We start from the raw sequence: 27,692 nt of genomic DNA on the forward strand, positions 1-27,692 counted from the left end.
AGTATTCAAATACGGTTCCCATCTTCAATGAGCTTAATTCTTACCAATGAGATATTTTCACAATTCCTGTAAAATGGGTTTCTTGGTGATAAGGGTGGTAAGAGAAGCATAAACACCTTGTAAATGATTAAAGGAAAGAAAAATGTCTTCTGACTTTGTGTGATCAGGAAAGTCTTCATAGATAGAATGACCCTTATAGATTTTTCTAAGCAGAGGTGGGGAAGAAAATCCAGCATGAAGGAGTGGCATGAGGAAAGTTGAAACGGTGGGCAGTTCCTTACTCTTGTTTGGGGATAACAACTGTCATTTGACTGGAGCCTAATGTTCCTATGGGAGAAGACTGGAAGATAAGGATTGGCCTCAAGCCCATTAAAAAGGGCTTAATGCCAGGCCAAGGAAGCTGGAATTTATTCAACAGATAATGGTAAATTTCTGAATGTTTTCATCAGAAAACATGCAACACAAGCTGAATTAATGAAGGTTTAATTAGGTGGTTGTAAAGGATGAATTTGAGGGGATAGAAAGAAGGCAGCAGAGACCAGTGGAGAAGTTACTGAAGTAGCAAGGCACGTTTGGAGACAGATGACAGGGACCAAGTTTGGTGGTGGCAGGAGAAATGGAAAGGGTGATGAGCCTTGACAACAGAAGGAATGTGCAGGGTAGGGTAGGTCTGGGTCATTCTTCACACACTTTTACAAGTGGCGAGTCCAAATTCTTTTGGTAACATAATCCACTGACTAACATTTGTCATAGAATACAATTTTCACTAAAATAAAGCATAAATATATTCAGAATGAAGGAGAAAATGTCAGAGGAAACTATCATTGGGCCAGTGTTTATTTTAAATGGTGCCTAATTCAGATGACGTGTCTACTCCCTAGTTGGCTCTCTTAATGTTCTTGAATAGTATTGAATAATCTCAACAAGATCAATTCAAAGTTCTGTTTCTTCCGATTCCTTTAAAAAGTTTTTTTTTCATTCCTTTTGAGCTCACTGTTATAGAAGATGAATATTACCTTCTGACCAGGGCTCATTGAAATGAGTAAGCAATCACACTCTTGCAAGGATTTTTTTCAAGGATAGAAACAGATGTAGATTGATCCTGAATGTAAAATCAGACATGGCATTAATATTTAGACACCTTCCTGGTGTATCAGTAAATTACTCAGGTTACTGGAAAAGATTTTGCATGACTTCCATTTGTGCTGATGTGAAAGGCTTAACAGCAAGTGGAGTTTCTAGGAAACCCTTTGCAGCATGCCGCTCTTTGGGGAGTTTAATGACACTGAGGTCATGAACAAGAGTCAACAGTGAACTATTGATTTCAGCTTCAATGATAGAATGGAAGTGCCTTAAATCCTTCCTACCAGGGATCACTGTACACTTAAGTGTACCTGTGTGTGGGCACACCATGCAAGCACCGGCCACTGTGTGGGCACCAAAGTTACCTCTGTGGTTTGGAACATCTAGGGGCCCAAACCCAGCCCTTGTCTCCCTTCTAGTAATCAAACAGGCTTTACAAGAGGCAACAATTACATACAACAATGAAATTAAGTCTTTTATGCTCATTTCTGGGTGATCCAAGGCAATGCGGCCTTCTCAGCCAGATTGCTGTATAGTTGACTGTTACACCAGGGATTACAGAAATAGAATTTTTTGAAATTTCAGTGGTTCCATATATACATGGTCAATTGAGATCAAAGATATAAAATATTTGTAACTAAAATGTTTATCATCCACAATATGGGAATTAAGGAGGTGATATAATAAGACAAACACACATAATGACAGTCTGCACGACTTGGAGAAAGTCAACACAAATGCTCAAAGTGTGACACGTTAATGTATGTTTGCTCTAAATACATAAAGAATATAGGCTTACCGTGTTGTGAGACTTTTAATGGACGTTTTAATCATTTTTGAAAGTTAATAAGGATCTAGAAAATCATTTTTTTCAACATCAGTGAAGAATATAAAAGAGATAACCATGAAAAGAAAACAACAGTACTAACCACATTTTTTGTTTGTTTGTTTTTGTTTTTTGTTTGTTTTTTCGCGGTACGCGGGCCTCTCACTGTTGTGGCCTCTCCCACTGCGGAGCACAGGCTCCGGACGCGCAGGCTCAGTGGCCATGGCTCACGGGCCCAGCCGCTCCGCGGCATGTGGGATCTTCCCGGACCGGGGCACGAACCCGTGTCCCCTGCATCGGCAGGCAGACTCCCAAACACTGCGCCACCAGGGAAGCTCAGGAAACAACTTTTTAAATGAAAATTATCTAAAACAAAAAAAAACCCCACAACTGTAGTAAAATAGATGAGGAAATTGTACTTCTTTGTATTAAAATATTTTTCATAAAACATTAAAATATATTAATGAGAATTTAATCTCATATAAGAAAGTTAATCTGCTATAATACTGCTTTATGTATGTTTATATGAAATTGCATGGGAGTAAGACAAATTATGTCATAATACTGTTTTGCATCCCCTACGGAAATATTTTTATAAAACAGTTTAAAAACCATACTACAGAGGGAAAAAAACCTTAAACTTAGTGAGGATGGTAACTTTAAACAAGTTATTTTCGTGGAGAATCAAGGAAAATTGCTAAAAACAAAATTTACATTTAAAATTAGTCAATAAAATTCAGGTTGTCAGTATTGATCTCAGTTTTCTCCAAATATAAAATGGCAGCTCAAGGAAGAGAAAACATTGGAGGAAACTTGGAAAGGAAAGAAATATTTTTAAGGATCAGATATAATCTTTTTATTTTACAGTAAATTTTCTGACAACCATATCTATCCTTGCATTTAACTTTGGCCAATCACAGTGATGCAAAATTATTATTAACTTTACATTATTAATTTCACAGATAATTCCAAAGCTGTGAAGCTATATAGAGGGAAAAGAGTTTTCATTTAGTTGAATAATATGTCCATTGTTAAAGAAATTACTTAATATGACATTTTTTATTTCATCTTGTTTTCATATGTATCAGAATCGAATTTCTTGGTCAAAAGATTCGTAAAGACATTTGGTTATTTTTCATATCGTGGTTAAATTTTATACTTGGAAGTCAGATCTAACCTTCCTGTGCTACAGGCTCCTCACCTGTAAAACTGTGGCTAATAGCATTACCAGCTTCACAAGGCTGTTGAGAATTAAAATTAAATAAGCTAAATATACGAAAGCTGCTTACACATCTAGTGCCTACAGTAAGAATTACATGGTAATTCTTTTTACATAGTAAAAATTAAAATTTGAGATACAATCTTCCAGTTATAAAATAAGCCATGGAGAGGTAAGGTACAGCATGGTGACTACAGTTAATAATATTGTATTGAGTATTTGAAAGTTGCTGAGAGAGTAGATCTTAAAAGTTCTCATCACAAGAAAAATAATTTGTAACTGTAGATGGTGATGGACGTTAACTAGACTTACTGTGGTGATCACTTCACAGTACATACAAACATTGAATCATTATGCTGTACACCTGAAACTAATATAATGTTGTATGTCAATTATGCCTCAATTAAAAAAAAATAAAATTTAGATTAAACCGTGAAACTGACATTTTTGTAAGTCAGAAATGGTTGAACATTGGTAATGTCATGTGGTTAAATATAAAACAATGTTTTATTATTATTGTAGGCACATGCACATTTTAAAGTCTTAAATGCATTCCAGTTTTATCCAAAACCTTTTTTTCTCTGATATTTTAATTCTTCTGGATACAGAAAAAAAAGTGACATAAACCAAAATATATTTAACACCCAATAATCCACAGAGGTTAGGAGGTACCCTCTTTCTAAAGTTATTACAGGGTCAACCATCAGAAATTTCTGAGTCAACTAGATTTGACTATACTGCCCCTGAGCTCCCTGAGAGAGGAAGCAAGTTGTAATGGAAATAACTGAGACTTTGTCTTTATATAGATCTGAGATCAAATCCCATCTCTGACAATTTACTCATGTGTACAATGGGTAGATTTGGAATGTTAATGAACACGTCATAAGCTCCTTGAATCGACCCTATTAAGGAAGTGAAAGAAGCAAACTCCCGTCTAGTGCCCAATAACTGTCAAGCTTTCGGCCCGGTGCTTTATATAGGTTAGTTCGTTTCATTCTCACCACCTCCCTCTGACGAGGCATTGACACTGATATTATAATGAGGATTATACTAACAACGAATATTAGAAACACTGGTATCATGCTTACGCGTATGTAACGGAAATTTTACTTACGTAACCTTACTTAATCCTCACGGTAAAACTCACCCCGGTACCTGGGAAGAGTAATTGTTATGTGTCTTTGCTATCATCTTCATCATCACCGCCAACCTCACAGAATTCTTTAAGGATTAAGTGCCCTGCTGTGCCCAGAGGCCCCAAACGTGTTTCCAAGACCATGTAGCGCTTTCCCTGTGCTCAGTCAGAAGTTTGCTTAACAAGCCAGAGGCAGGGCACGTCTGCTCCCTCCTAGCAGCAGGAGGCCTCTCTGGGAGTCTGAGCCTGGCAGCCAAGGCCATTTTCTCTGGAACACCTTCCTTTAACACCACCATCCCTTGGGTTATTGGTAGACTTTTGAGAGCTCGTTTTTGGTAGAATTTCAACTTCATTCTGCAGGAGGTAGAGACTCCCAAAGTCTATTCCTTTCCCCAAATTCTGATTTGTCATATTATAGCTACAAGGTTTTTTTTAAGGGAAATAGCAGAATTAATAAAAGGTGAATCAGTTTAGTTCCTTCAAGCTAAAAACAATTTTAACAGAACTTAAAGGAATTTAGAATTTTGAGTAGTTTTATTTACCACCTGGCTTTTTAGATCGGTAATGTTTGGGGTCCTAGTTACGTAGTTTTTTTATAGGATTAATCATTGGTTTCTGGACAGACTCAACACTGAGTAAGGACTGTAGCAGTGTGCTAACACGTGCAGCCCTGCAGTGTTTTTCTTGTGTTTTATTTTACCTTGGTCTTTGAGAGAGAGCAATGATTAGACCTGCCAGTGGCTGGTCAATGTGAAAAAAACAACTTTAAATGCTTCACGCTGATCTCTGTAAACAGCTTGCTTTTTCTTAATCTATAACATTGTAACAGGCTGTAACTACATAAAAGGAGGTGAAAAAAGTAAAAGAAATACCCCAATAATTCAGAACTAAAGGTCATAGGTACTGAAATATCTATCCAAATAATTATATTAACCTTAATTAATTGAATGACGTGTCAGTTATTAATCTGACCTTGCAATAGCTCAGTGCCAATCAGGTTCAAAGTCCTTTTGTGATGTTTATTTTTACCTTAAAATCCGCTCTCAATGTAATATGCAACTTTCTTCCCACTAGAAAGCTTTGTTTTGTTTGTTAAGCTGAAATAAGATGTAAAGACATTTTTTTCCCTATTATTCACTAAAAAGGGCCCACAAGTTAATCATCTGACCTCAAAACAAAATTGACACAACTGTGCTTATTTGTGCCTAAAAGAGATATCAGTACATCCACTGAAGTGCGTCTCCCGCCGGAGGTCACGGTTAAGGTTACTGGCATGGCTTTATGAGGGGGCTCGTGTTGCAGCTGTCTGCACTGTCCCTAACCTGAAGATTAATAGCAGACTTTAGTTTCCACCGCTACTGGTCTTTTAACCTTCAATAAGAACAAATGCTCTGGCTTAGCTCCGTCTGCGTCCTCAAAGTCTGTCTCCCAAGACCTCCCCAGCCTCCAGCTTGGGTTTTCTGGTGCCACTTTCACCTTTTGGGGCTCCCCATATAGTAAAAAATGCCAACACAAGTTTAAATCAATTGTAGTATATCACGAATTTAACATTTAACAAATTAACACTTTTCACACACAAAGCCAAATAACAATGATTTCCTCATTTGTAAATAATCCAATTTGAAGGTAAGCCCCAAAGTCTTGATTTAAGGCACACTGTCAGTGAGGGCTGACCAAACGACCCTCGAGGTCGTGTCTGTGACTAGCCTGGTGGGGAACTGAGCCTGTCCTTCATAGGATGACCTAGGAAGCAAGCCCTGGGTGGGTGGGCAGATGGATGGGTGATCACAAGGAAAGGGTGCAAAGAAGCTTTTCAGAAATCTAATCATTATTAATGTCCCTCCTTCTGGAGGTGGCAATCTGTTGATGATGCGATTTCCCCTACATTTCTTAACACAATCCCTCAGATTCTTTCAATTCCCAGGGTACTACCGCCCTTGGGCACCTCTAGAAGTTACAGTAACTCTTTTCAGGCCACCCTTTGCCCTCTGAAATAGTGCTGATTGAGTCAAAAGGAAATGAATGCCGGAGATTGAACTCCAGAGATCTGTCCACTCCCTAGCTTCCCAGGATGTTAGGAGACTTTGTCTTGTAAAGACTACTGGAAAAATAAATAGGCTAAAGAGAAGAACAAATCATTCTCATAAGGGGAAAAAAGCCATGTAGCAAAAAAAAAAAAAAAGTATTGGAAAATATTAGCACTCTTTGGTAATTAGAAAAATACTAACAAAAGTAATCTTAAAGTAACATTTTATAGATACTGAATTAACAAACAAAATTGAATTACATCCAGTGCTGTGATAAACAGGTAAGCTCCTGTGTGGCTGGTAACATTATAAGTTGGCATAACCTTTCTGAAAATCAATATGGATATATATATATATATACACCAATATATACCAATGACTACAAAATGCTCATATTCTTTGAAGCAGTAACCTCACTTCTGAGAATTGTTTCAGGGAAATAATAGAACTAAAAAAAAAAAAAAGACTGAACGCACAAAAATGTTTACTGCAGTATTGTCTAAAATTGTGAAAATCTGGAAGGAGACAATGTCCCTAACTAGAGGAGGGTGGCTGCATACTTTACACTCCTTCAACCCCAGAGCTGTTGAACAGTCATTAAAAATTACAGTTACGTGTAGTATCATCAGTGTTGAAAAGAATGACCGCGATAACCGGGTGAAGCTGTGCTCTCTGAGGACAACTTGTTCCAACCTCAAGGCCTTTCTTGCATTTTCTCTTCAGCGCAGCACGTCCTCCCCAGGCTGCTTGTTGCAAATCCGCCTTCTTCTCGGCCTTCAAGGCTCAGTTTAGTTTTAATTTTCTCATCGAGACTGTCCTGATGATCACCTGCCCAGGTGGTCCTCCCAGTTCCTCCCTGCCACATCTCTTACTTTCGGACCTTGCTAGAACCTCTCACTCTCTCAAGCACTCTTACTCCGTCGTTGGTTTATCGGGGTGTTAATATCTGCCTCTTCCTCCAGAACGTGAGCACCCCGTTTACCCCTCTAGTTCTCCAGTCTCTACCCTCAGCTACCAGAACCCCACCCGGTTGATCCCCCTGAAATCATAGAACTTGGACAACTACATCCGAGTTCAAATTAGAACCCCATTCTCGATTTCCTCCTTGGATTTACATTCCTCTTATCCTCAAGCTGGGAAGCAGTTTACAAACAACCGCTGCTCTGGGCACATGGAAGTGGTGTGTGAGCCCCAGGCGGGCGGGCGGCCGTGGGGGGCAAGGAGCCTCTGCTCTGCCTCTGGTCCACCAGCTGCCCTCTCCCTTGCTGAGGGGTCCCGTCCACAGCCCGCACCCACGGACATACCCTGACCCACAGCTGGGGCCTGCCCACAAGGAGGGAGAGCAGACGACAGATTTGCTGTCATCCCAGGGCCCGGGAAGGTTGTCTGTCCACAAGCGCCTCGAAGCCACACTCCCTTGACTCCTGAAATCCCCACCATTAGAGCTGCTTCTGTGAGCCAAAGGTCTCTGCAAAAAGACGCACAGCAGATCTTCAAATCCAAGAATGTAGGTCTTGTCCATAGAGGCATGTGGAGGGGCAGTGTTCCTCAGCGGATGGTATTCCCAGAGGCTGGAGCTAAATGGGATGATTTGTGTGGAGGCCTCGGCTGGTTGAAAGATGATAGCTCCCTGGGCCAGGTCTCTCCAGCGACCTGGAGGTTTTTCCAGACTTAATACATCAGGTGCCAGCCTGAGAGAAGGCAGCACATGTGCCTGCTTGCCAGGACATTTGTCCAGTTCACTCAGAGCTCTGAGTCTACTACGCAAATGTCAGATTTGGGAGCCTGGCTAGGGGCAGGAGCTGACGTCCGCTGGCAGCCCAAGGGGCCGAGGGTCATGATCTGAAGAGTCTAGGAGAGAGCTTTGTGGGGAGCTTGGAGGCCAAAGTAGCAACCCACGTGCTGAAGGAGGTGGAGGGGTTGACGTTAGCTGCAATAGAGGAAAGAGGAAAGCAAGGTTTCTAAACTTCCCCGCCTCAGTACTCTTCCTACAGGGATAAGCCACGAGCTAGAACACTGCTCCCATTCTCCCTTCTGTTCTACTGTCACTTCTCCAGCTCAGCTCTTACCTCGTGATCAGAAATAGGCAAGGACACCTCCTCTCTTTTGCTCTCCTTCTCAATTCAGCTACTTGCTCGATATAAAATGGGAATTATAGGAACTATATGAATTATCTAAAGCAAAAGAGAAAGAAACAGGGCCACTAGGGCTCAGAGAGCCAAGCCTGAGTGCCATTTGCAGGAGGACAAGAACTGGTCTTTCCCCCATTCATTTAGGCACCAATATATTGAACTCTACCCGGGGAGAAAGGGGACTGAGGGCAACTGGTGAGTGTAAGCTTATGCCACAAATCGTTTGCTTCTAAAGCCCTGCAACCAGGAACCTTGATCATGTTGCAGACAGGGTCCAAGGAACCCATCTAGACCAGAGCAACCTACGCCCGTGTAACAAGTATCCCCAACAGGGCGGCACTGTGTTCATGGTGAGTCCAGACAACTGACTGTAAACTCACTCTGCTGCAGGACTTGAAGGGAAAGCAGTTCCCCACTGCTCCTTTTCTGGGGCTGTAGAGTGAACCCATTTTATAAAAGCAAAACCCTTACTCCGTGGTATTCTGTGGGCTAGTCTTCCTGTCCTACCCAGAGGAGAGTTAAATCATAGGCAATCTGCTGTTACCTGAAAAATGGGATACTGGCATCACAGAAACTACAGTAATACGAATTGCTTGTTATATTCCTAAAGACATAACGTATATTGTTTTATTTTATCCTTGCACCTCTCCTTCCAGGAAGGTATTATTACACCTGTTTCAGCCAGAGATTCAGTAACAGGCTGAGGGCGTATCCTTGTGCACATGGCCTCAACCCCGTGGGGATGCTGTTGCTTGTTTCCAGTTGGCTCTGTTTGGACTCACCTATCCCCAAAAGCCTGATTAAGAGGAAAGTAACTGTGTGCACTAAACTGAGGAATTTTAAGAGATAAAAATGTAACACAGGCCAATAAACAGTCTTTATTCAAAAGTATCAAAAGTCAGCATATTTCACCTATCAGCATTTCCGACAAGCTTTAGCTTCAATTCATGTGCAAACCCGATTTTGCTGACAGGGCAAATTAAATGGCCACATTTTCATTTTGTCCCCATGACTTCGATACCTCTCTTTTTCTTCCCACACAGCCCAAACTCTGACTGGACTTTAACAAAGCCCTGAACATTTGGGAAAATGGAGTCAGGCGAGCTCAGTATTTGCCGGTTGTGCTCTGCATTAATGTGCCTGGTGGCAGAGTGGATGTCTCCCGCCACATTGAACTAACCAACGTAGACACTGATGAAAGCTGGTAGTCAGAGCTTTGACAGACACTGCGAGGTTCTTTTAAACTGAGACAATCGTGAAAGACTTTAACTCTGTCACTTATACAGCCGTTAACTCAGTTCAGCCCAGCAGATGGCTTTGATTTGTTCATTAAATATATTATTTTTGTGTTAATTGAGCTCATTTGATGAGAAAGATTTTCACTCGGTACAATTTACAGCTAATGGCTTGGAAATCTATTAGATTTTGCACTCAATAATTCATCTTAGAATTTTCAAAGAGTAGCTAGTTCAGGCAAGCTGAGATAAATCGTAGATAATCGAGGAATCATCTGATCTGCAGAAACGGGGTGATGTGTTTTTTCATTGTGAGCACCATTAGTGACTTTATTTAATTATTTTCTGCAGTAGAACAAAGGATACATCAAGGCCATAAAGGTCTTGTTTTGTGGCTCTGTGCCCCACTGTGCAGGTATTCATCTAAAATGATTTAACCAAACTTTGCTGTGATGGCGATCACCAGTGTGGACACACACAGGCTTCTGAGTTCTGAGTTCACCATAAAGATGAAAGTTCTAACAAAGATAATCTGAGAAGTACATCTGCCCATACTTTACTGCATTTGCTGATAAAACTTGCTAGAAATCTGAGATTTCTTTTTTCATTTTTGTACCTCAAATACAAAAAAGAATTTAGAATTTAAAATGGGTTGTATCATTAATATTTCTTGGAAATGAAAAGCCATGATAACAACTGTCATTCTGGTCCATTTCTGAAAGTTTCCAGCATCAGTCTAAAAGCAGTAAAATTATCTCCAATAGGTTTGCATCACCCCTGAAAGCAGCCTTCAGTATTTCCTTTCCAACTGAAAACATTTCTTTGCCTGACTGAAAATTATCATGTAGCTGGGAAAGAAACTATAGTAAGCAAAATTTAGATATTAAATTTAGATATTCAATGAAATAGGATAATCTGATTTTTTTTCATTCTGGAGAAAGAAAGTTTCCTCTTCTCAAATTTAAGGGTGATCCAAGTAAACCCCACTTTAAATCAAGGAGGATTTTGGAAAAGAGATGAGGCCATCTAACTACACCAACCCTCTATGTACGTATACTCAGCCTTTCTGAATCCACATAAGTACTATCTCCATGGATAAGAACTCACAAGTTTGTAAATAAAGAATAAGAATTGGGCAGATTGTGGGCACTACTTTTTTTTTTTTTTTTTTTTTTTTTTTGCGGTATGCGGGCCTCTCACTGTGTGGCCTCTCCCGTTGCGGAGCACAGGCTCCAGATGTGCAGGCTCAGCGGCCATGGCTCACGGGCCCAGCCGCTCCGCGGCATGTGGGATCTTCCCGGGCTGGGGCACGAACCCGTGTCCCCTGCATCGGCAGGCGGACTCTCAACCACTGCGCCACCAGGGAAGCCCTGGGCACTACTTTTAACATACAATTTACTTAGAACTGAATTTGCTTATAACGTATCTGGATTCAGTAAACACACAAAGCAGTAATTTATTCTTTCATTCATCCCTTTCACAAAGATTTGATTTGTATTTGATGCCAATGAACAAGGTTTATAGCATAAACCTATCCTTCAAGAGGTGGTACAATGTAGGAAAACTAAGCAGCACAAAGCGCTTCTCAGGGTTCTGGAGTGACACGTACTTAAGGGAGGCGGAGATATTACTGACCATAGCTCTAGGGATCCAAAAGAAAGAAAGAAGATTGCGGAGTCAACTTCACAGAGGACGTACATCCCAAACCGGCCTTGAAAAGAAGTAAGGTGGGACTTACCAGAAGGGAGGGGGAGCATATTCCTACGGCGGTTTTTAAAGACATGAATGAAAATCGCACACATTGAGGCTAGGAAGAAATCCACGTCTGAGTGGAGCAGAAGGTCTCGTTGGGAAGGAGCAAAATATAAGATTGACTTCATAAGGGAGAGCAGAGACAGAGGGTCCGGGTATCAGGAATTTGAATTTGATCCATCATACAACGTGGAAATGTTGGTTATTACTCAGGAGAGAAAGTGACTAGGAAAATTAATCTGCAGGGTGAATTAGGAGGAGGAGAGTTTGAAAGACCAAACAGACTCTTCGCTACCACCCAGGGTGGGCCAGAGTAGCTCTGGAACTGGATGTGTTAAGCAGACCCACCGTGCACTGCACAACAGCAAGCTGGATACAGGGAAGGAGGAGGCGAAGATGGCGCTGATGTTCTGAGCCCACACGCAGGGCTCACGCTACCAGTAAAGTCAGCGTTTACCTCCGGGGGGTGGGGGTGGGGGCGGGGCGAGGGGGCGCGGAGGAGTCACCTGAAGGCCTCCACACAGGCATCTGACTCCACTAAGTACTACGGCATAGGATGCTTAGACCTCTCTTCTGGATCTTCCTATCACCCTCCTCATTGCACACCAGCATATGCCTCCCACCGTTTCTCTTTCTCAGCATCCCAGAATCATGTACTGCTTGTGTCACTTTACTAAGTGATTTCACCTCCTGAACCTCAGTGTGCTCCCTGTGCTGCGACAGTAATAGTATCTAGCTCATAGGGCTATTCTTAGAGTTAAATGACATTATGCTAGTATTATTGCTGTTATTATTACTCCACCATGAGATAAGCCAGCAGGAAATAGATTTAGGACAAGAGCTGGACTTAGAACTCTCTGCCCCTTTTCTGTTGAATGTTCACTGAATGTGCATTGAATCATGTGGACCAACAAGAAAAGAGATACACTTCTACTTCACAACTCGGAATGCAGTTTAATTCAATGGCCACTGAATCTAGAGTTGTAATTATCCTGTAGAGGGATAAATTGGTGAACCCACCTATTTTTCTCAGTATAACTTCCAAGTCAAATTGTCAATAATCAGAGATGAGCCTAACTTGCTTTTTTGTAGTCTTGACCAAATCACTGTCAACTGAATATATTTAGAAAACCAACCCATACATTTGGTCTTTATTCTAATAAGTCAAAATCTACATAGACGTATTGAAGTAGCAGAATGGAATAATTTTTGGTAGTGTGTCAACAAACAATTCGAGTTTTTGACAGTGTTCTCTTTCTAAACTAGAACTAACTATATAAACCTTGGTCCTTTGGGTTTTTTTAGAACTTGACTTGAAAGCTGAATTCGATGCTTATGAGATCTGTGACTTACTTTGAAGAATTACACAGATGCTTTGTGATTATCTTTTCAGTTGAAATACTGTGCATCCATTGAATAACCATCCTTTCCAAAAGCTTATTCCAAAGTTGTGTTGTGATGTTATATAATGTAATGTTAGGATGAGCAGAGATCACCCAAAGTTCAGTCCCTTCTTTCTACAGGGAAGGTAACTGAGATTCAGAGAAATTAAGTAACCTGTCCATAGTTAACCATCTAGTAAGTTATTGAACATTGCGGCTACTAAGGTTTGAAAAGTTGTATGGCAAGTTATTTGCCTTTGAAGTTCAGTGTTACTTCCACTGTTTCACTGCACCCCGACGTTATCCTTGTTCGCTCCCTACAGAATAAGTCTACTTTGCCGTTGCAAAGTGGCATTTGTTTAGAAATCTTCAGTGTCTGTCTCAAGGAACATTTAAATATCTAATTGACAACTGGGCCAAGATCCATGATATCTTTAGTTTCACAAGTGATCACCGCCCCCATTCTGAGATGAAAACCTTTCCTCGAGCTTTCGAATCTACGATGGCTTAGGAACCTCTTGCTTTAGTCACCCAGCTCCAGCGTCAAAAGGTGAGGGAGAGAGACAGACATCCAGCTGGGAATCGAGGTCTTGCTTCAAAGCTTTTATCTTCAGAGGAAAGAAATCTTATGAATTTCATTAATGTCAACAAGATCTGAGGAGATTTGGAGTGTTTAAGCCTTTGGGCATCTCTAGCATGACATATGCTCTGGTTATTATAAGTTTTTGGTTGCAAAACCATTGCAACTTTGATTCACACCCGCCATGAACCAACACTCTAGAAATATCCATTGTACAGTCAGACTTAAGGATATGTTGAAAACAATCACTTTCCAAGAGAATATGAAGTTAGCCAAGGAAGCCGTGGCTAAGCTTGGGCCAAACAGGGAAACACCCAAAATTCTGAATAGGGTGACACATGTTATCACTAAGGAAAAAAAAAAAAAGATGAGTGTCCTCAAAGTAACATAGCAAAGCTAAAAAAAGAAAGTGAAAGAGCATTTCTTTAGGATTCTAAAAGCAGATAACCTCAAAACATCTTCCCAAAAGGCTTCTTCTCTTATTCAATGTAGAAAAATGAAATTTCTCCTAGTTTGTCTTCCCCTCCTCCCTTCCTCTTCCATTCCCTCATCTCCAGAAAGGATCAGACTGGAATTTACAATTGTTTCCACTGTAATTTTCCAAACTTTATGGGAGAAAGCCCTTTTATTCCAAAACAGGTAACACTATTTCTATAAAGTAAATTGGATTCAAGCTAACCCCAAATAAACAAGATATTTCTGGCAAAACAAATGTTGACAATATAATCTAGGTCTTGAAATGAAAAACTCCTTAAAAGACAAAATAGATCTGTCTCTTCTCTCCCTTTCTTAATTCAAATTAAAAAGAAAAAAACTCAAAGCAACCATTTATAAACTCATGTGAGTTATCGTCTTTTTAATGAAATCTTTTTCGATGATAAGAGTCATCTTTTTAATAAATACCTGTTGGAAAATATTAGTTTTATTCCACTACAACTAACATTTCTGCTTACCTACCAATTAGTGCGAACAGGGAATTACTGTTTGAGGTCATCTCCAGCTTGTAACTGTTAAATCCACTAAGCCCAAAATTGAAATTTTGTTCAGAAACATCCAACAGAACATCTGTGCTGGTTTAATGTCATCAAGAAGCATCTTATCACAATAATATTTGCAGTAGGTTCCACACACACCCCCTGCCGAGACCTGAGCCCAGGCCCCAAGGGCTCCCTCTCTCTCCAGAGCAGATGATGTCATTGAGATCCAGGCAGAAGGAAAGCAGCTTTAGCTGTGGCTGAAGCCAGCACTGGTTACAGGTCTTGACAGGTAAAATTCCTTTCAGTTGAGCTTTACAGCTTTTGAAATGTTTTAGTTCAACATTGGAGCAACCAAAAAAAAAAAAAAAAAAATGTCTTTTCTGATCCAGAAAGCATTGATTTAGTTTCTTCTGTGAGTACTTTTTAAAATTCCACTCAGCATTGCTGCAGGGAGGTTGTCCAGCCCCCCCTCCCCCGGGCACACAAGGAAGGACCAGAGTCCTTGCCTTGTGCTGAGCTCACCAGCATCTCACCTGGGGAAATGGTAGACAGGCGTGTTCTCTGCAAGTCGCGTTATATCCATGGATGCTCTCATACTGAGAAAAGCTTCAGGCTGGACTTGGCCTGGATTCACGTTCACATACCATGTATGCAAAGTGGCCGCGCAAAGATGTCCAGAGCAGGAAGCGGTAGACCGAAGGAGGGCACAGCCAAACCATGACCCGACGGCAGCCATTTAGTTCAAAGCCTTGTTTTATGACTGTAATTTAGCCTTCGGTGTGCCGAGAGAATCACTCCGCCTGGCTCGCTGTCTGGTGCTGTCAAAGGCTGAGGGGAATGTTGTTCTGTGAGTTTAATCATCTTTTTATTTGTCTGAGGTCTTTGCTACTTTCCACAGTTATTCCAAGTGCTCTTGTATACTTCAGAGGTGACACACACTGTCGCTGTCACTGAGCAGGGCAAGTTACCTCATAAATTGGAGCTTCCAAAAGTTAGTAGTGTGAAGAGAGATTGGTAATGGTAGTCTGGACATCATTTGAGTCATTGCTTATCATTTCCTGATTCACTCTGGTGGTTTTTAATTGAGTTTCCCAAGCTAGTGTTTTCTTTAGGCATGTTTGGTTCATGGCTCTGCAAAGCAGCCAAGTCATGAGCAATTTCAGGATGACAGGTGGCAGTGGGCACGACGCCTTCCTTCCTGCCGACCCACTGCCTCTCCAGTGTGTGGTCGTGCTGAGCCTGTCCTGCTGCTGCTTCAGCCAGGAGCCTGCAGAACTAATGGAAGTTTTCCCCAAATTGTGCCTACTGCTCTTCTTAGCCATGACCAGAAAGTATAGGTAGAGTTTATAAATTCTTTCATCCATTGGTACCAAATGAGTAATACGTCAGGTATGTTGAATAAGCAACCCGAAGTAAGCATTTATGTGTTTTCTATTTCCGATGCCTTAAATAATGCTTTCATTTCCCAATGACTTCTTTGTGTATTACTATTCATATAACAATATCTATACACTTAACATTGAAGAGTATTGACCAAAAAAACACTAGAGTCAGAAAAATCCAAATGTGAATGTAACTCTCCTTGAGCCTCTTATGGCCGTCCATACATCCTTTCACTGTTCTTCCTGTTTTCAGATAAGGGGACTCAAGTGTCTGACTAAAACACACAGATAAGCCTTCTCTCAGGACACAGTTTCCAGCAGGAACTCAAGGAACAGGAGAGAGGCCTATAGCGCCAGGGCTCTGCAGTCAGGGTGCATGGCCCACACTGACTCTCATAGGGCGTGCACGTGACCTACAGGGACTGTGGCCAGCTAGGCTCCCCCAGCTGGAGGAGAAGCTCCCCAAAGGCAAGAGCTTTTGTTTTTCCATCTTGCATTACCCTGCAGGGCCTAGTCTTCCGCTGGCTACAGAGAGAACATCACTCTTCGGTATGGCCAAAGGTGCCATCGACACCGACCTCAGCACTAACTTGGTAAGACCTTGCTCTGGCCACCAAAAGTTTCCTTTTCCCCATTTTGCGCTTTTTTTCCCCCATTTTTTCCTGTAATAGTAGTAACTGAAGAAAGGAAAAGAATAAAGCTTTTACACAGTCTAGAAATTGCAAAAATGCTACGAGACTCTTTCATCGAAATCCTACAAGACACGTGTCTGCTGCTGGTCCGTGGCCACTGCCTTGTAGATACGTATCTATGCGAAATGTCAGTGCATCTGATACAGCCTCCCTTTGGATGGCCTTGGTGATGAGGTGTCATGATGGTCACTTCACAATCAGGAGCTGAGTTCATTCACTGAGAGCATGCCATTGACCGACGAAAGACTGGGATACGCACGTCCCAATTCTGACCAAAGCGGCATCTAGAAAGAGAAAGCATCCAGGCTAGGACTGTCTAAAGGGGGTTAGATAGAAAATGAGGATGCGTGTGCTTAAACATACTACCTACATAATCAAAAACAACTTCAGGGGGCTTCCCTGGTAGTGCAAGTGGTTGGGAGTCCGCCTGCCGATGCAGGGGACACGGGTTCGTGCCCCGGTCTGGGAAGATCCCACATGCCGCGGAGCGGCTGGGCCCGTGAACCACGGCCTCTGAGGCTGTGCGTCCGGAGCCTGTGCTCCGCAACGGGAGAGGCCACAGCAGTGAGAGGCCCGCGTACCGCAAAAAAAAAAAGCAACAACAACAAAAAACAACTTCAACATTCAGAATAATAAGTATACTTAAAATAATCCCTAACCAAGAAGGACTTTCACACAGTAGTTGCCCACCTCCTGCACACAAGGACCTCTAAGGAGAGAAACCAAATCCCTTGTTCTAGTCTATTTGCATATTATCCCTTTCGAAATGCAAAGTCTGGTTTAAACCGTTGTTATACTCCTATTTGTTTGGTTATAAATAAAACATATCTTTTCCATCATCAATGTATCTTTCCAGCTGCTGGACATAAAATAGACTGCTAGCTTCCTGAATTGAAATGTCACCTTCCTAATCAGAATTGACAATCGTACATAACCATCTGGGTTGTTTTTTTTTTAAGCATCCTATTCTCACAAGTATGTTTTCCAACAGTGTCATATGTATCTTAAATGGTGAGCTCAAGCTAATTACCTCAAGCGCAGATTCTAAAAGACCCTGACAATATAGCAGTTTTGAAATGGAGACCACACCGCTCACCTGCCTCTCAACGTGGCTTGACACTAAACTGTGCCCGGTCATCACTTCAGCACCCAAAAGAAGGGATGTGCGCCTTTGTTGGGCTTTTCTCCTACCCCAGTGATGCACATTCTGCAACCACAAAATATTCCAACTCCAACTCCCTTTTTGAACAAGCAACTGTTATTCTGTTCTGTTCTTTTTATCATTTGCTTTATACACTGTTGGGAAACAAAAAAGCTACATAGTTTACTTACTCCTACAGTTAAATATTTTTTAAAAAGTAAGAATAGGTTATTATTGAAATAAAGTGTTGCTTGTCATTATAGCATTCTGGAAGGCAGTGGGGATAACAGGGTGTGTTAAGCTTTCCATTGTGTGCAGACTTTCCACCCCCCTCTGCCCCCATCAGGAAAATAAGTCTGTCCCGTGATCTATTCAGTTCTTGACCTTTTGACTAATATGCCAACAAAAGGCACCATTTATTAGTGATTAATTTACGTATCTTTGTCCATCAGGAACTGGATCCAGGCTGTCACAACTGGGCACCGTCACCAGTTAGATTTTCCATGTGCCCCCGGGGTGTTTGCGCCATGGGCTCGGCTGGCTATGCAAACCTGGGTCCTGCAGGCTCCTCCCTAAGTGCACCCCTTTCGTGGGCAGGAGGAATTTATCAGGAATGTCCTCTGGAGGGAAGAAGCCCTCAGAGGCCAACCAGACCCTCTCACTGTACCTTCTTCACGGTCCCGATCGGAATCCTGGGAGCTGACTTTGTTCCTCACACGTACCTTCCTTACGGGTCTCCCTTGTCACACACGCTATCTGTCCCTGTCCCTGATGCACCTGTTTTGGACTGTGTTGCTTTGGCCCTCCCCTCTTTTGGACCTTCTTCCTTAGCATCTTTTCTTTACACCTGTAACACGCCTGACCGACCCTCCCACACACACACACGTATACACACACACACACACACACACAAGCGCACACACACACACACAAGCTTCCTCCCCCTTCTCTCTTAATTTGACCCAAGACCTTCTCCTGTTGGAAAGCCCCCCACGTGGATGGATACCTCGTTGGTATCACCTGGTGGGTGACCCCAACTGCACTGATTCTCTTCTCAGACCTCCCTGTAAATCTTTAAAAAACAAACAAACAAACAAACAAACCTATTTCATTTGTGTGTATTTGTCTCTCTCTATATATTTTTAAGTTTACCTTTAGCTCAAAAACAACAGGGCAAGAACGCTTTTGGTCAAGCATCTTATCTCTTATTTGTCCTGTACAAGTATCGTGTATGAATATTTTAGATGATCAGCTACTCTGTAAATCAAGCTTTGACTTCAATCCAGCTTTCCCGAAAGGCTTCCACCACGAGAAAGGAAAAGTCCACCTAATTACAATGGCTTTGCATTGTAAGTTCATTGGTTATGAAACATTGATATGCACTGTAGCTGTGCGACTTGTAGCCTTTCTCTTTCTGAAAATCAGTAATATTTCTGCCTGTCTTCACCCCCCACCAAAAGAAACCAGTCAGGAAAGCCATGTCTTTTCTCTGTGGTACATGGAAGACAGTGATATTTCTTTAACAAGTTTCTGGGAAAATCAAGCACAAACCCTGCTTATCTATGCTGTGTGCCATTGTAATTGTTACCTTTATTCATGGTCTGAACCATTACTCCATCTTTTTTAAAATGTTCAGAACAACTGGGGAAAAAAACTTTGAAATATCGTTGTTCCCTTTATTATTTTCACATTGAAGCAAGATAAGCATTTGGAGCTACATTGAAATCTGAATAAAATAAACACTTTCATCTGGTAAAGTGCACGGTTTCAAGTTGCAGCTGTTCGCCCTGCAGCATCCCATGGCCTGAGCCTTCAGGCCGTTTATCCTGAGGCCTCCGGGGCCTCTCAGCCCACCGTGTGGCCCTTTCCTTTCATCACAGGTCAGGTGGGGGTAATGCCAGCAGAGGCACAGACGTGACACGCTTACTGGGAGAATAAACAGTGTTGAAACCCTTAGAAGTCTGGGCGGGAAATGCAACTTACATGCATGTAATGACTATTATTCGAGAAAATTGTGGAGTTTTTATACTCTGGATTGAAGTAGAGGGTCTCCCATTTGGGGCTGACCCCATGCACTTGGGTAACCTCACAGGTGGAGCGGAATCAGATACTTCTCATCCAAATGGTTTGAGACCGGGCTGTGTATGGTGAAGCACGTCAGACCCAGGTTCCCCCCCACCCCGAGGCCATCGAAGGCCACGCCTAGGACCCCCTTCCCTCAGAGTCTGAGAGGCAGCTGAGTGGTCACTCAGGGCTCTGGGAGACGAGGCCTCGGTCGGGTCCTCCCGGTGCCCCCCTGGGTGGCCCGCCTGCCTGGACTTAGACTCCAAAACCAGCAGTGGCACCAATCTCTATGCTTCCATAACAGATGGCTGGCATCCACGCATTCAGGGAGGCGCCAGGACCAGTCCCGGCAGGAGAGGCTGTTTCCTCCTCCCCACCTGCATCCGGAGTGATGGGGGTGCCGTCAGAGGGCTGCACACCTGGCTTAGTGATACCTGGAGGAGTGGGGCTCACCCCACGTACAGAAGCCGCAGACATGGGCACGGGCTAAGCTCCTCACTCCAAAGTTTGTCCATTTGAAATCACATAGAGCCAGCAACCTAACCTGGTGATGGACGGTTCCCTCTAAACATGCCATCTTGGGATTTTGAAGAAGTCAAGGTCCAAGAGAACACTGTCGATGTAATTACCAGATTTAGGAAAGAGATTTCCCTGACTTGTTAACTGTTGTGTAACCATGATCACCTCACTTTCATTTACTCTCTGATTTCTTTAGTTTAGATGAATTTTCATCAGCTCCATTCTAGGACTTTGTACTTTTGTATATCTGTCACCACTCCTAAAACTCTACAGGATCGTGTAATAATGTTAATTGCTTGCGTCTCATGACAAGCATTCAGAGAAAAATGCCTAGATGAGTGTACAGGACTCTTCGGGAAAATGCGGAGAAATAACGGGCCTCTTTGTGTGTTTGCATGACCCAGTAAACTCCGGGGACGGCATCGACTACAGCCAGCAGAAGCGGGAGAACATCGGTGACCTGATCCAGGAGACGCTGGAGGCCTTCGAGCGCTCCGGAGGAGAAGACGCCTTCATCAACATCAAGTACATGGTCCCTACCTATGAGTCGTGCTTGCTGAATTAGCGGTGGAAACAGCTGGGATTCGAGGAAGGCTTCTCCTAGCCTTTTGATCATCTGTCTCTGCTGCTGTTAGCATCTCATTATCTGTGACTTCTACGGCTCACTTTTCTACAGCTGCTAAAAGAGTGGCTCATGGGCCGTTGGACTTGTAGCCCTATTGAGAGTAAGGCTTTCCAATACACAAATAGTGCCTGTTTCTTAGATTACAATAGTGTACTGTGCTTATTTGTTCTAGGAGAAGAATTGCTTCTTTATACAGTTCGGAAAGAAGCAGGAGTCCGAGTTAAACCTTCAGTTGTATAGACAATAAAACTACAATTTTCATACGCAATTCAGCAGTTGTGTCTGCCTGCCCCGAGGGTGGTTGTCAAAGGTTGGAAGGGAAGCGTTGGTGCTGACTGCTTAACAGGTGTTGGTCGTGGACGACAAGCACCCGTTCAGCAGCAGCTGTGCAGAACAGTGTGCTTTGACATCCAACAAAACTGTGGAGTTGATATTCCCATTACAGGAGGACAGTTTTGCCGCCCGTTATGAACCTCAGCTATAAAAATAATAGATGCTCCTAGCCCACTGGTGATCTGGGTTTGCAGGGGCTTTCCAGCTTACATTGGGAGGAGACAGGGAGGGAGGGAAGGGGAAGGTTAGGTGTGAAATGCAACATGGTAAACGTGGTTGTTTTAAAAAAAAAAAAAGCTAGTTTGCATCTTTGTGCCTCTGTATTATGACATCCTGCATCTCAGGACCCCGGTGTTACTGACAAAATGTTATCCAGCGGTTTTGTTTAGGGCTTTCGATCATTTTTGAAAATGACTTATAAGCATCTTAATGATCGCCCTTTGAAACAAATCCTATTCTTTTCTTGGCGATTCTCCTTTCCTTGGCCTCCTCCCACGGGTGTGTTGGATGGATTCTCACTGCACCTCTAGGTGGGTCTGATGGCACTGTTTTGGAATTTTATTGAAACCAAAAAAAAAAAAAAAAGACAAAAGACATGCACTTTTTCATTCAACTGGGAAAGAAAAAAGGTGTCCGAAGAGAAGAGCAAGCGTAAGGTGCCAGCCCTGACAAGGGCGCTGAAGGTCTGTGGGGCGGTGAGCTCGGGGCATTTGAAACTCAGCCCGGAAAGCTTCAGAACGATGGACCCCTGGCTCTGCACACCTGAGAAATGCTGTAACTTCCCAGAATGCATAGCCTGAAGTGTCTCATTCTGTAGCAAAGGGCAGCTTCTGCACAAAAGTGAAGAAATGAAATGTGTTCCCCTGGGAAACGGACCCTTTGCCTCGAGATTGCTGTCACTAATTATTTAAGACACAAGTTTCCAAAGGCAAACACCGAGTTTGAAAACTGGTTCATTATTCATCTTCCCTGATGACGGGCTCAGGATATGAAACCTAGCATCCAGGACCTACCTCCTAGTTTCTGGAAGCAGTTTTTAGGATAAACGGAGATGTGTGACCGGGTAAGAAAAATTGGCTTTCGTGTATAATACTTTGAAAAGACAGAGCTAGAAGCAGACACGGACAGGTTAAGACAGGTTTTTTTCTCCAAACTATGATGTTCAATTGTGCCCATGAGCTGCCGTCCTGGCATCAGTGATGTGTTCGAAGTGACCCCAAAGTCCACGATACTATTTGTTAGAAAGACGCTGGCTCTTAGTACCTTTGAATGCTCCTACCAGGATTTCCTCCACGCCTCTGTTGGGACTCAGAAGCAAGCCTGGCCTCTTACTCTCTGTCTTGCTTGTGAAAACCATCTGGTGTGGTAACAAGGAGACCCACCTGCCACTGAGCCAAGAGCCCTAACCCTGGCGTGGAATTCAAATATTGGGGTTCCTTTCCCAGCCCTGTCACTTACTAGCTGTCCTGCCTTTGGGCAAGTTATTTAACCTCTCTGAGCCTCTGGTTTCCTCAGCTGTAAAGTGGATATTACTCTACCCTATAGGGATGTTCTAAGGACTAGAGGTGATTTTTGTGAAGTACTTAGCATAGTTTCTTATACCTGTTGGCCTTTTACTTCAAAGAAACAACGTTTGAATAATGACTAATTTCTACCCCAGCAAAGCAATATATATGTGGAAAATCCTCAGACGACATGATGCTTCCTACCTGGCAATGGTGAGTTCTTCGTAATAAGAAAATAATTTTGCCGAAAACCGAAATAACTATAAAGATTGCACAATGTTCTCTGGAGATTTTTTTTTTTAATGCATTGTTTTATTAGTATAGAAATAGGAGTGACTGCTTTTTCTGACTGTCACCTCTGCCCCATGTTTAACCAAAGGAGGTGATTTCCCTGTTCCTAGGGACACACAGAAAACAGAGAAAAAGTTACCCGGAGCAGGAGAGTGGATGGTGGTGAAGGGGTAGAGGGTCCCAGCCACGCAGGGAAGTTTTCCCTCCCCTCGGTGGTCGGCACAGGTCAGCGGGTGGGTGAAGGCGTCTCATACAATGGAAGCTGGTGGCAGAGCTCAGAGCTCGGGAAATCCCTGAGCAAATGCCCTCGATGGTGGAGAGTCATCACCAGACTGCAAAACAGAGGGATCACGGAAAAAGCCAATCAGGAAAAGGAAATCAAACACAGCCGAAGAAGAAATGTTCACGAGTGAAGATATCGAGGAGGCATATAATGGGAACTTCAAAAGTGTGCAAAAATGTAAAAGGCTGTGAAAAGTAGGAAGCTGAAAGCCCCCAGCAGCTTCTCAAGTGGGGAGACAGTCTATCTGTTGAAGAAAAACAATTGCCTAGAACACTGTACCTCCTGAGGATTCAGAAGACGGTGAGCTGAAAGAGGAAGCTGAAGGTGAAACGTGCGAGGTAGAATGCGCCTCTCGGAGGAAGTTAGCCCACGGGGCCCGCTGACACCTTCCAAAGGGAGGTTTTCTCGAGAGGCTAGCAGGATAATCAGGCTGCCCCCTGAGAGCTCTCGCCCTCCCCAGCCTATTGTCTGGCCCATCAGAATTTAAGCACAAGTCAAAGCATGGTGAATATGAGAGCGTCCCTTTGGTTTACAAGGTAGAGGGCAGATGGCTCTGAGGTCACTTACGGCAGGTCCCGAGGGTAACCTGGCCAAGCAGGAGGGACTGGCGTCCAAGAGAGCCTCTCACAAACATTGGAATATAACTGTGAGAGATGGAAAACCAAGGTACCTTACAAAGTAACAGGTAAACACAGATTTGAGCAGATGCTGCAAAGTTTAGGTAATACCCAGCAGATGTAGAGGAAACGAAGTATTGAGTTCCAGCTACAAATAAGAGCTAAATATTGCATCGCCATGATAGGTTAGAACATGTGATCTCTCTCTTGATTTGAACTAATAAAGCTATTATGCCAACAAACAGGTCAAGAAAATGTGACGTAGTAAAGACTTTGGAATTGTAAGTTGTAAGACAGTAAATAAACTGAATTGCATTTTTAAAAAGGTCTTCCCCTTTCGCAATTTAACCAAGGAGGTGAAATACTTGTCTATTGAAAACTACAAGATATTAATAAAAGAAATTGAGGAAGACACAAAAATATTTGGAAAGATATTTCATGTTCATGGATCGGAAGAACCAATATTGTTAACATATCCACACTACCCAAAGCAATCCCTCCCAAAATTCCAGCGACATTTTCCATAGAAATAGGAAAATAATCCTCAAATTTGTATGGAACCACAGAAGACCCCAAATAGCCAGAGCAGTCTTGAGAAAGAAGAACAAAGCTGGAGGCATCATGCTCCCTGATTTCAAACTATATTGCAAAGCTATAGTAATTAATACAGTATGCTTGGCAGAAAAAACAGACACATAGCTCAGCTGAAGAGAATAGAGAGCCCAGAAATAAACCCACACACATATTTTATATATATATATATTCGTACATATACACAAATATAAATGTGTGTGTGTGTGTATATATACACACACACACAAAATTCAGCCATAAGAAATAATGAAATCCTGCCATTTGTGACAACATGCATGGACCTCAAGGACACTGTGCTCAGTGAAATAAGTCAGACAGAGAAAGACAAATACCACATGATCTCTCTTGCATGTGGAATCTAAAAACCAGAAAAACAAACAAACAAGAAAAACCAAGCTCATAGATACAAAGAGCCAGAGTTGGGGCGTGGGGTGGGAGAAATGGGTAAAGGGGGTCACAAGGTAAAAAGACAAACAAAAGGTCAACTATCGCTACTATCACCACACTGCTACACCACCACCATCACTAAACCCTGCCAGCACCACTATGGAGGCCTTTGGGACTGGCTTAATATCTACAATAACAATTATGAGACTTTTAAAACGACATTGTTTTACCAGCATGAAAATAGGAATGGCCTGCTTTTTCTAACTGTCATCTCTACCCTGGGTTTGTCTTTGCTTCTCCCAAATAATTTCTGGTTAACTAAAAGAGAAAGGAGAATCTTCCCAGGTTTCGGAACTCTGAGTGAGACACTGGCTTCTTTCACCTGCTGCATATTTACCTTGACACTCCCTTCCTAAGGTATCCAAGGGAACGCAACGATGCCAAGTGGGAAACATCAAGCACTGGTGTAGGAAGCAAGGGTTTTTGTCTGTCTGTCTGTCTGTCTATCACTGTGTTCAATTTCTTGAAGACACCGTCCAGGGGGCGAGTTAGCCCAGGGAAGAAATAGAGGCTCTGGATGTGAGGGTGGATCACAGGAGGGTCCGGGTCGGAGCACTGAGCCTGTTACTCGAGAGCTTCCTCGCTGGAACAGTCCCTGCTTCCCAGGGTGGCTGCAAGGACCGCGTGACGGATGTTGGAGGACACAGCAGCTGGAGCGCAGGAGTGGGAAGCTGGCAGAACTGGGGTGAAGTCTCCTTCCACTGAGCGGTGGCCTTGTGAGCTCGGGCAAGTTATCAGAACTCTCTCAGCCTCAAATCCTGCATCGCAAAAACGGCCTTGTGAGCTCGGGCAAGTTATCAGAACTCTCTCAGCCTCAAATCCCGCATCGCAAAAACGGGCTCAGGAATGTGGGCCTTGCAGGTTTGCTGCAAGCACCGCACGACAAATGCCTGTGAGTAGAGGGCTCAGCAGGGAGCCTTGCGGGACAGATGGGAGCCTGGGAGGGGTCCCCTGGGCGAAAAACTAGCCTGGCGCCTGGAGCAGTGGAAGTGCTTGATCCATGTGGGCTGCAAGGGCAGGCCTAGTCCTGTGGGTCCTGCTTATCCCACTGGACCTGATGAGAAAGATATGAGTTCTCACAAGCCCAACTGTGCCCCTGGAAGTCGCCTCGGTGGGCACACCCTCATCTTCGAGAGAGGCCTCTCCCCTCCGCCCCCTGGTACTGCAAGAGCAGCACATAATTTTTATGGCCGAACTACATCTGGAAATATCAGACAGGATACAAAGTTCGAAAATTCTGTGAAAAGGTGGCATACTTGGAGAATATGATCTTCCAACCTGAAGCTTTTTTACACAAACAAGACTTAAGTCCTTTCAGGGTTTACTTACATGCGATCTAGAAGTGAGAGACGTTTGGTACAGGTGGTGGGACATCTAGAACAGTCATTTAGAGAGGCTGAAACAAAGTAATTATTTTTCAAGACACACTGCGTCTCTTACTTGTTTGGGCTATTCTGAGAATGTTCATCACTAGCCCTTTGTAAGCAGAGGCTGGGAAGCTTGAAGACTGATTTTAAAGAAGTAATATTCCTGGGAAAATATTCCATGAACATTTTTCTAATCATAAATTTTTACTCTCTGATGGGATTTAAAATGGAGTCAGAAAACCTCAAATGCTTTTTAAACAATTCTACCCATGAAGGCTTCCCTTTTCTACAAATGTACCAGTTGACCAAAATGTTTCCAAAGTGGGACACTTCCAGATCTAAACTAAAAATGACCAGGCTCCCAGTCACACCAAGACAATCCGTGTCCCCGATTTGAATATTCAGGGCCTAGAAGGCCGTCGGCCCTCACACGGCCTGCAGGCCAGCAGTGCCGCAGCCAGACAGAGCCACTCAGGCGGTGACAGACCCTAGGCCACTCCTTCCCCGCTCGGTCTCCCACGGGCCCTGCGGGAAACTCACACACCACCATCCCCTTTGTAAGACCCAGGAAGGAGGGCTTTCCCAAGTCCACCAACCTCATTTCTTTTCAGATAAGATATTGGAGGTGAATTAAACGTTCTGGTTACTCTGTGCACTGGACTCAGCCTCTCTTTGCTCTGATAATGAGCAGGGAAGGAAAGCCCATTTTGAAATGGGCACTGCCACCCACTCTACTAAGACTATTTGTAATCAGGCCGTTTTAATGCAAAAGAAACTCTGTGTCCTCTCTGCTCTGCAGTGAGAAAAAAGAAAGTAACAGTACTTAGCTTAATCAAGAACACTTTCCAGCAGGAAAATATGTATTGGTGTTGAATCTGATTCTAAAAATATCTCCAGTCGTCTTTGTCTCTTTTGCCATCTTCAAAGCGTGAGTGCGTCGAAGCTGGATGGAGATCCAAAACACAAGTGGGCCTTTGTTTCTGGGAAACCCTAACTAGCAATAGTTTGTGCTGACGATGACATTAAAGGAGAACATAGGAGCCATAAGGGCCGTAGGACGGCTCGGCGTGGCCTCCTCAGGAAGGAATGAGTCTATCACTTTTGATCACACAGTGCTGTCCAAGTTTGGATGTCACCGCTGGTGTCGTTTGCTTCTTCCGACGCATTCTTTGGCAATTAGCCGATTCTCCCGTCACTGGATACGGATGTAGACAGATGTGTGGTGGAAGGGGAGCTTTGCACATTGGTTCACTAGCATTTCTCTGTTTCAGGAGTTGACCTTTGCCTCCCTCGGTGGGAATATTTTTAAGGTCCTTGGATACTTTATTCGTTTTTACTGTGCCAAACTTCTGTAAGTTTCAATCTGGGTAAAAGGATTTGTTCTCTTCCTGTGCTTGATAAGCCTAAAACTTTATTACTTCAGTTTCTTTTTTATTTAGAAAGCATTGAGAACCATCCCCTAGTCTTGCCTTCAGAATCTGTTG

The 27,692-nt window shown here is 43.1% G+C and overlaps 1 protein-coding gene across 2 annotated transcripts in view; it reads left to right on the forward strand.

The window, feature by feature from the left end:
• PACRG (parkin coregulated) overlaps nucleotides 1–21,033 on the forward strand; it is a 515,005-nt gene extending 493,972 nt beyond the window's left edge. For both annotated transcript variants that reach the window (XM_019951495.3, XM_073789813.1), the window contains one exon: nucleotides 20,551–21,033. In XM_019951495.3, the coding sequence (XP_019807054.1) occupies nucleotides 20,551–20,711 (161 nt within the window). In that variant the 3' untranslated portion in view covers nucleotides 20,712–21,033. The remainder of the gene's footprint in view (nucleotides 1–20,550) is intronic.
• Nucleotides 21,034–27,692: the final 6,659 nt, after the last annotated feature.

This window comes from Tursiops truncatus, chromosome 12 (genome assembly GCF_011762595.2).
Source record: "Tursiops truncatus isolate mTurTru1 chromosome 12, mTurTru1.mat.Y, whole genome shotgun sequence".
NCBI lineage: Eukaryota > Metazoa > Chordata > Mammalia > Artiodactyla > Delphinidae > Tursiops > Tursiops truncatus.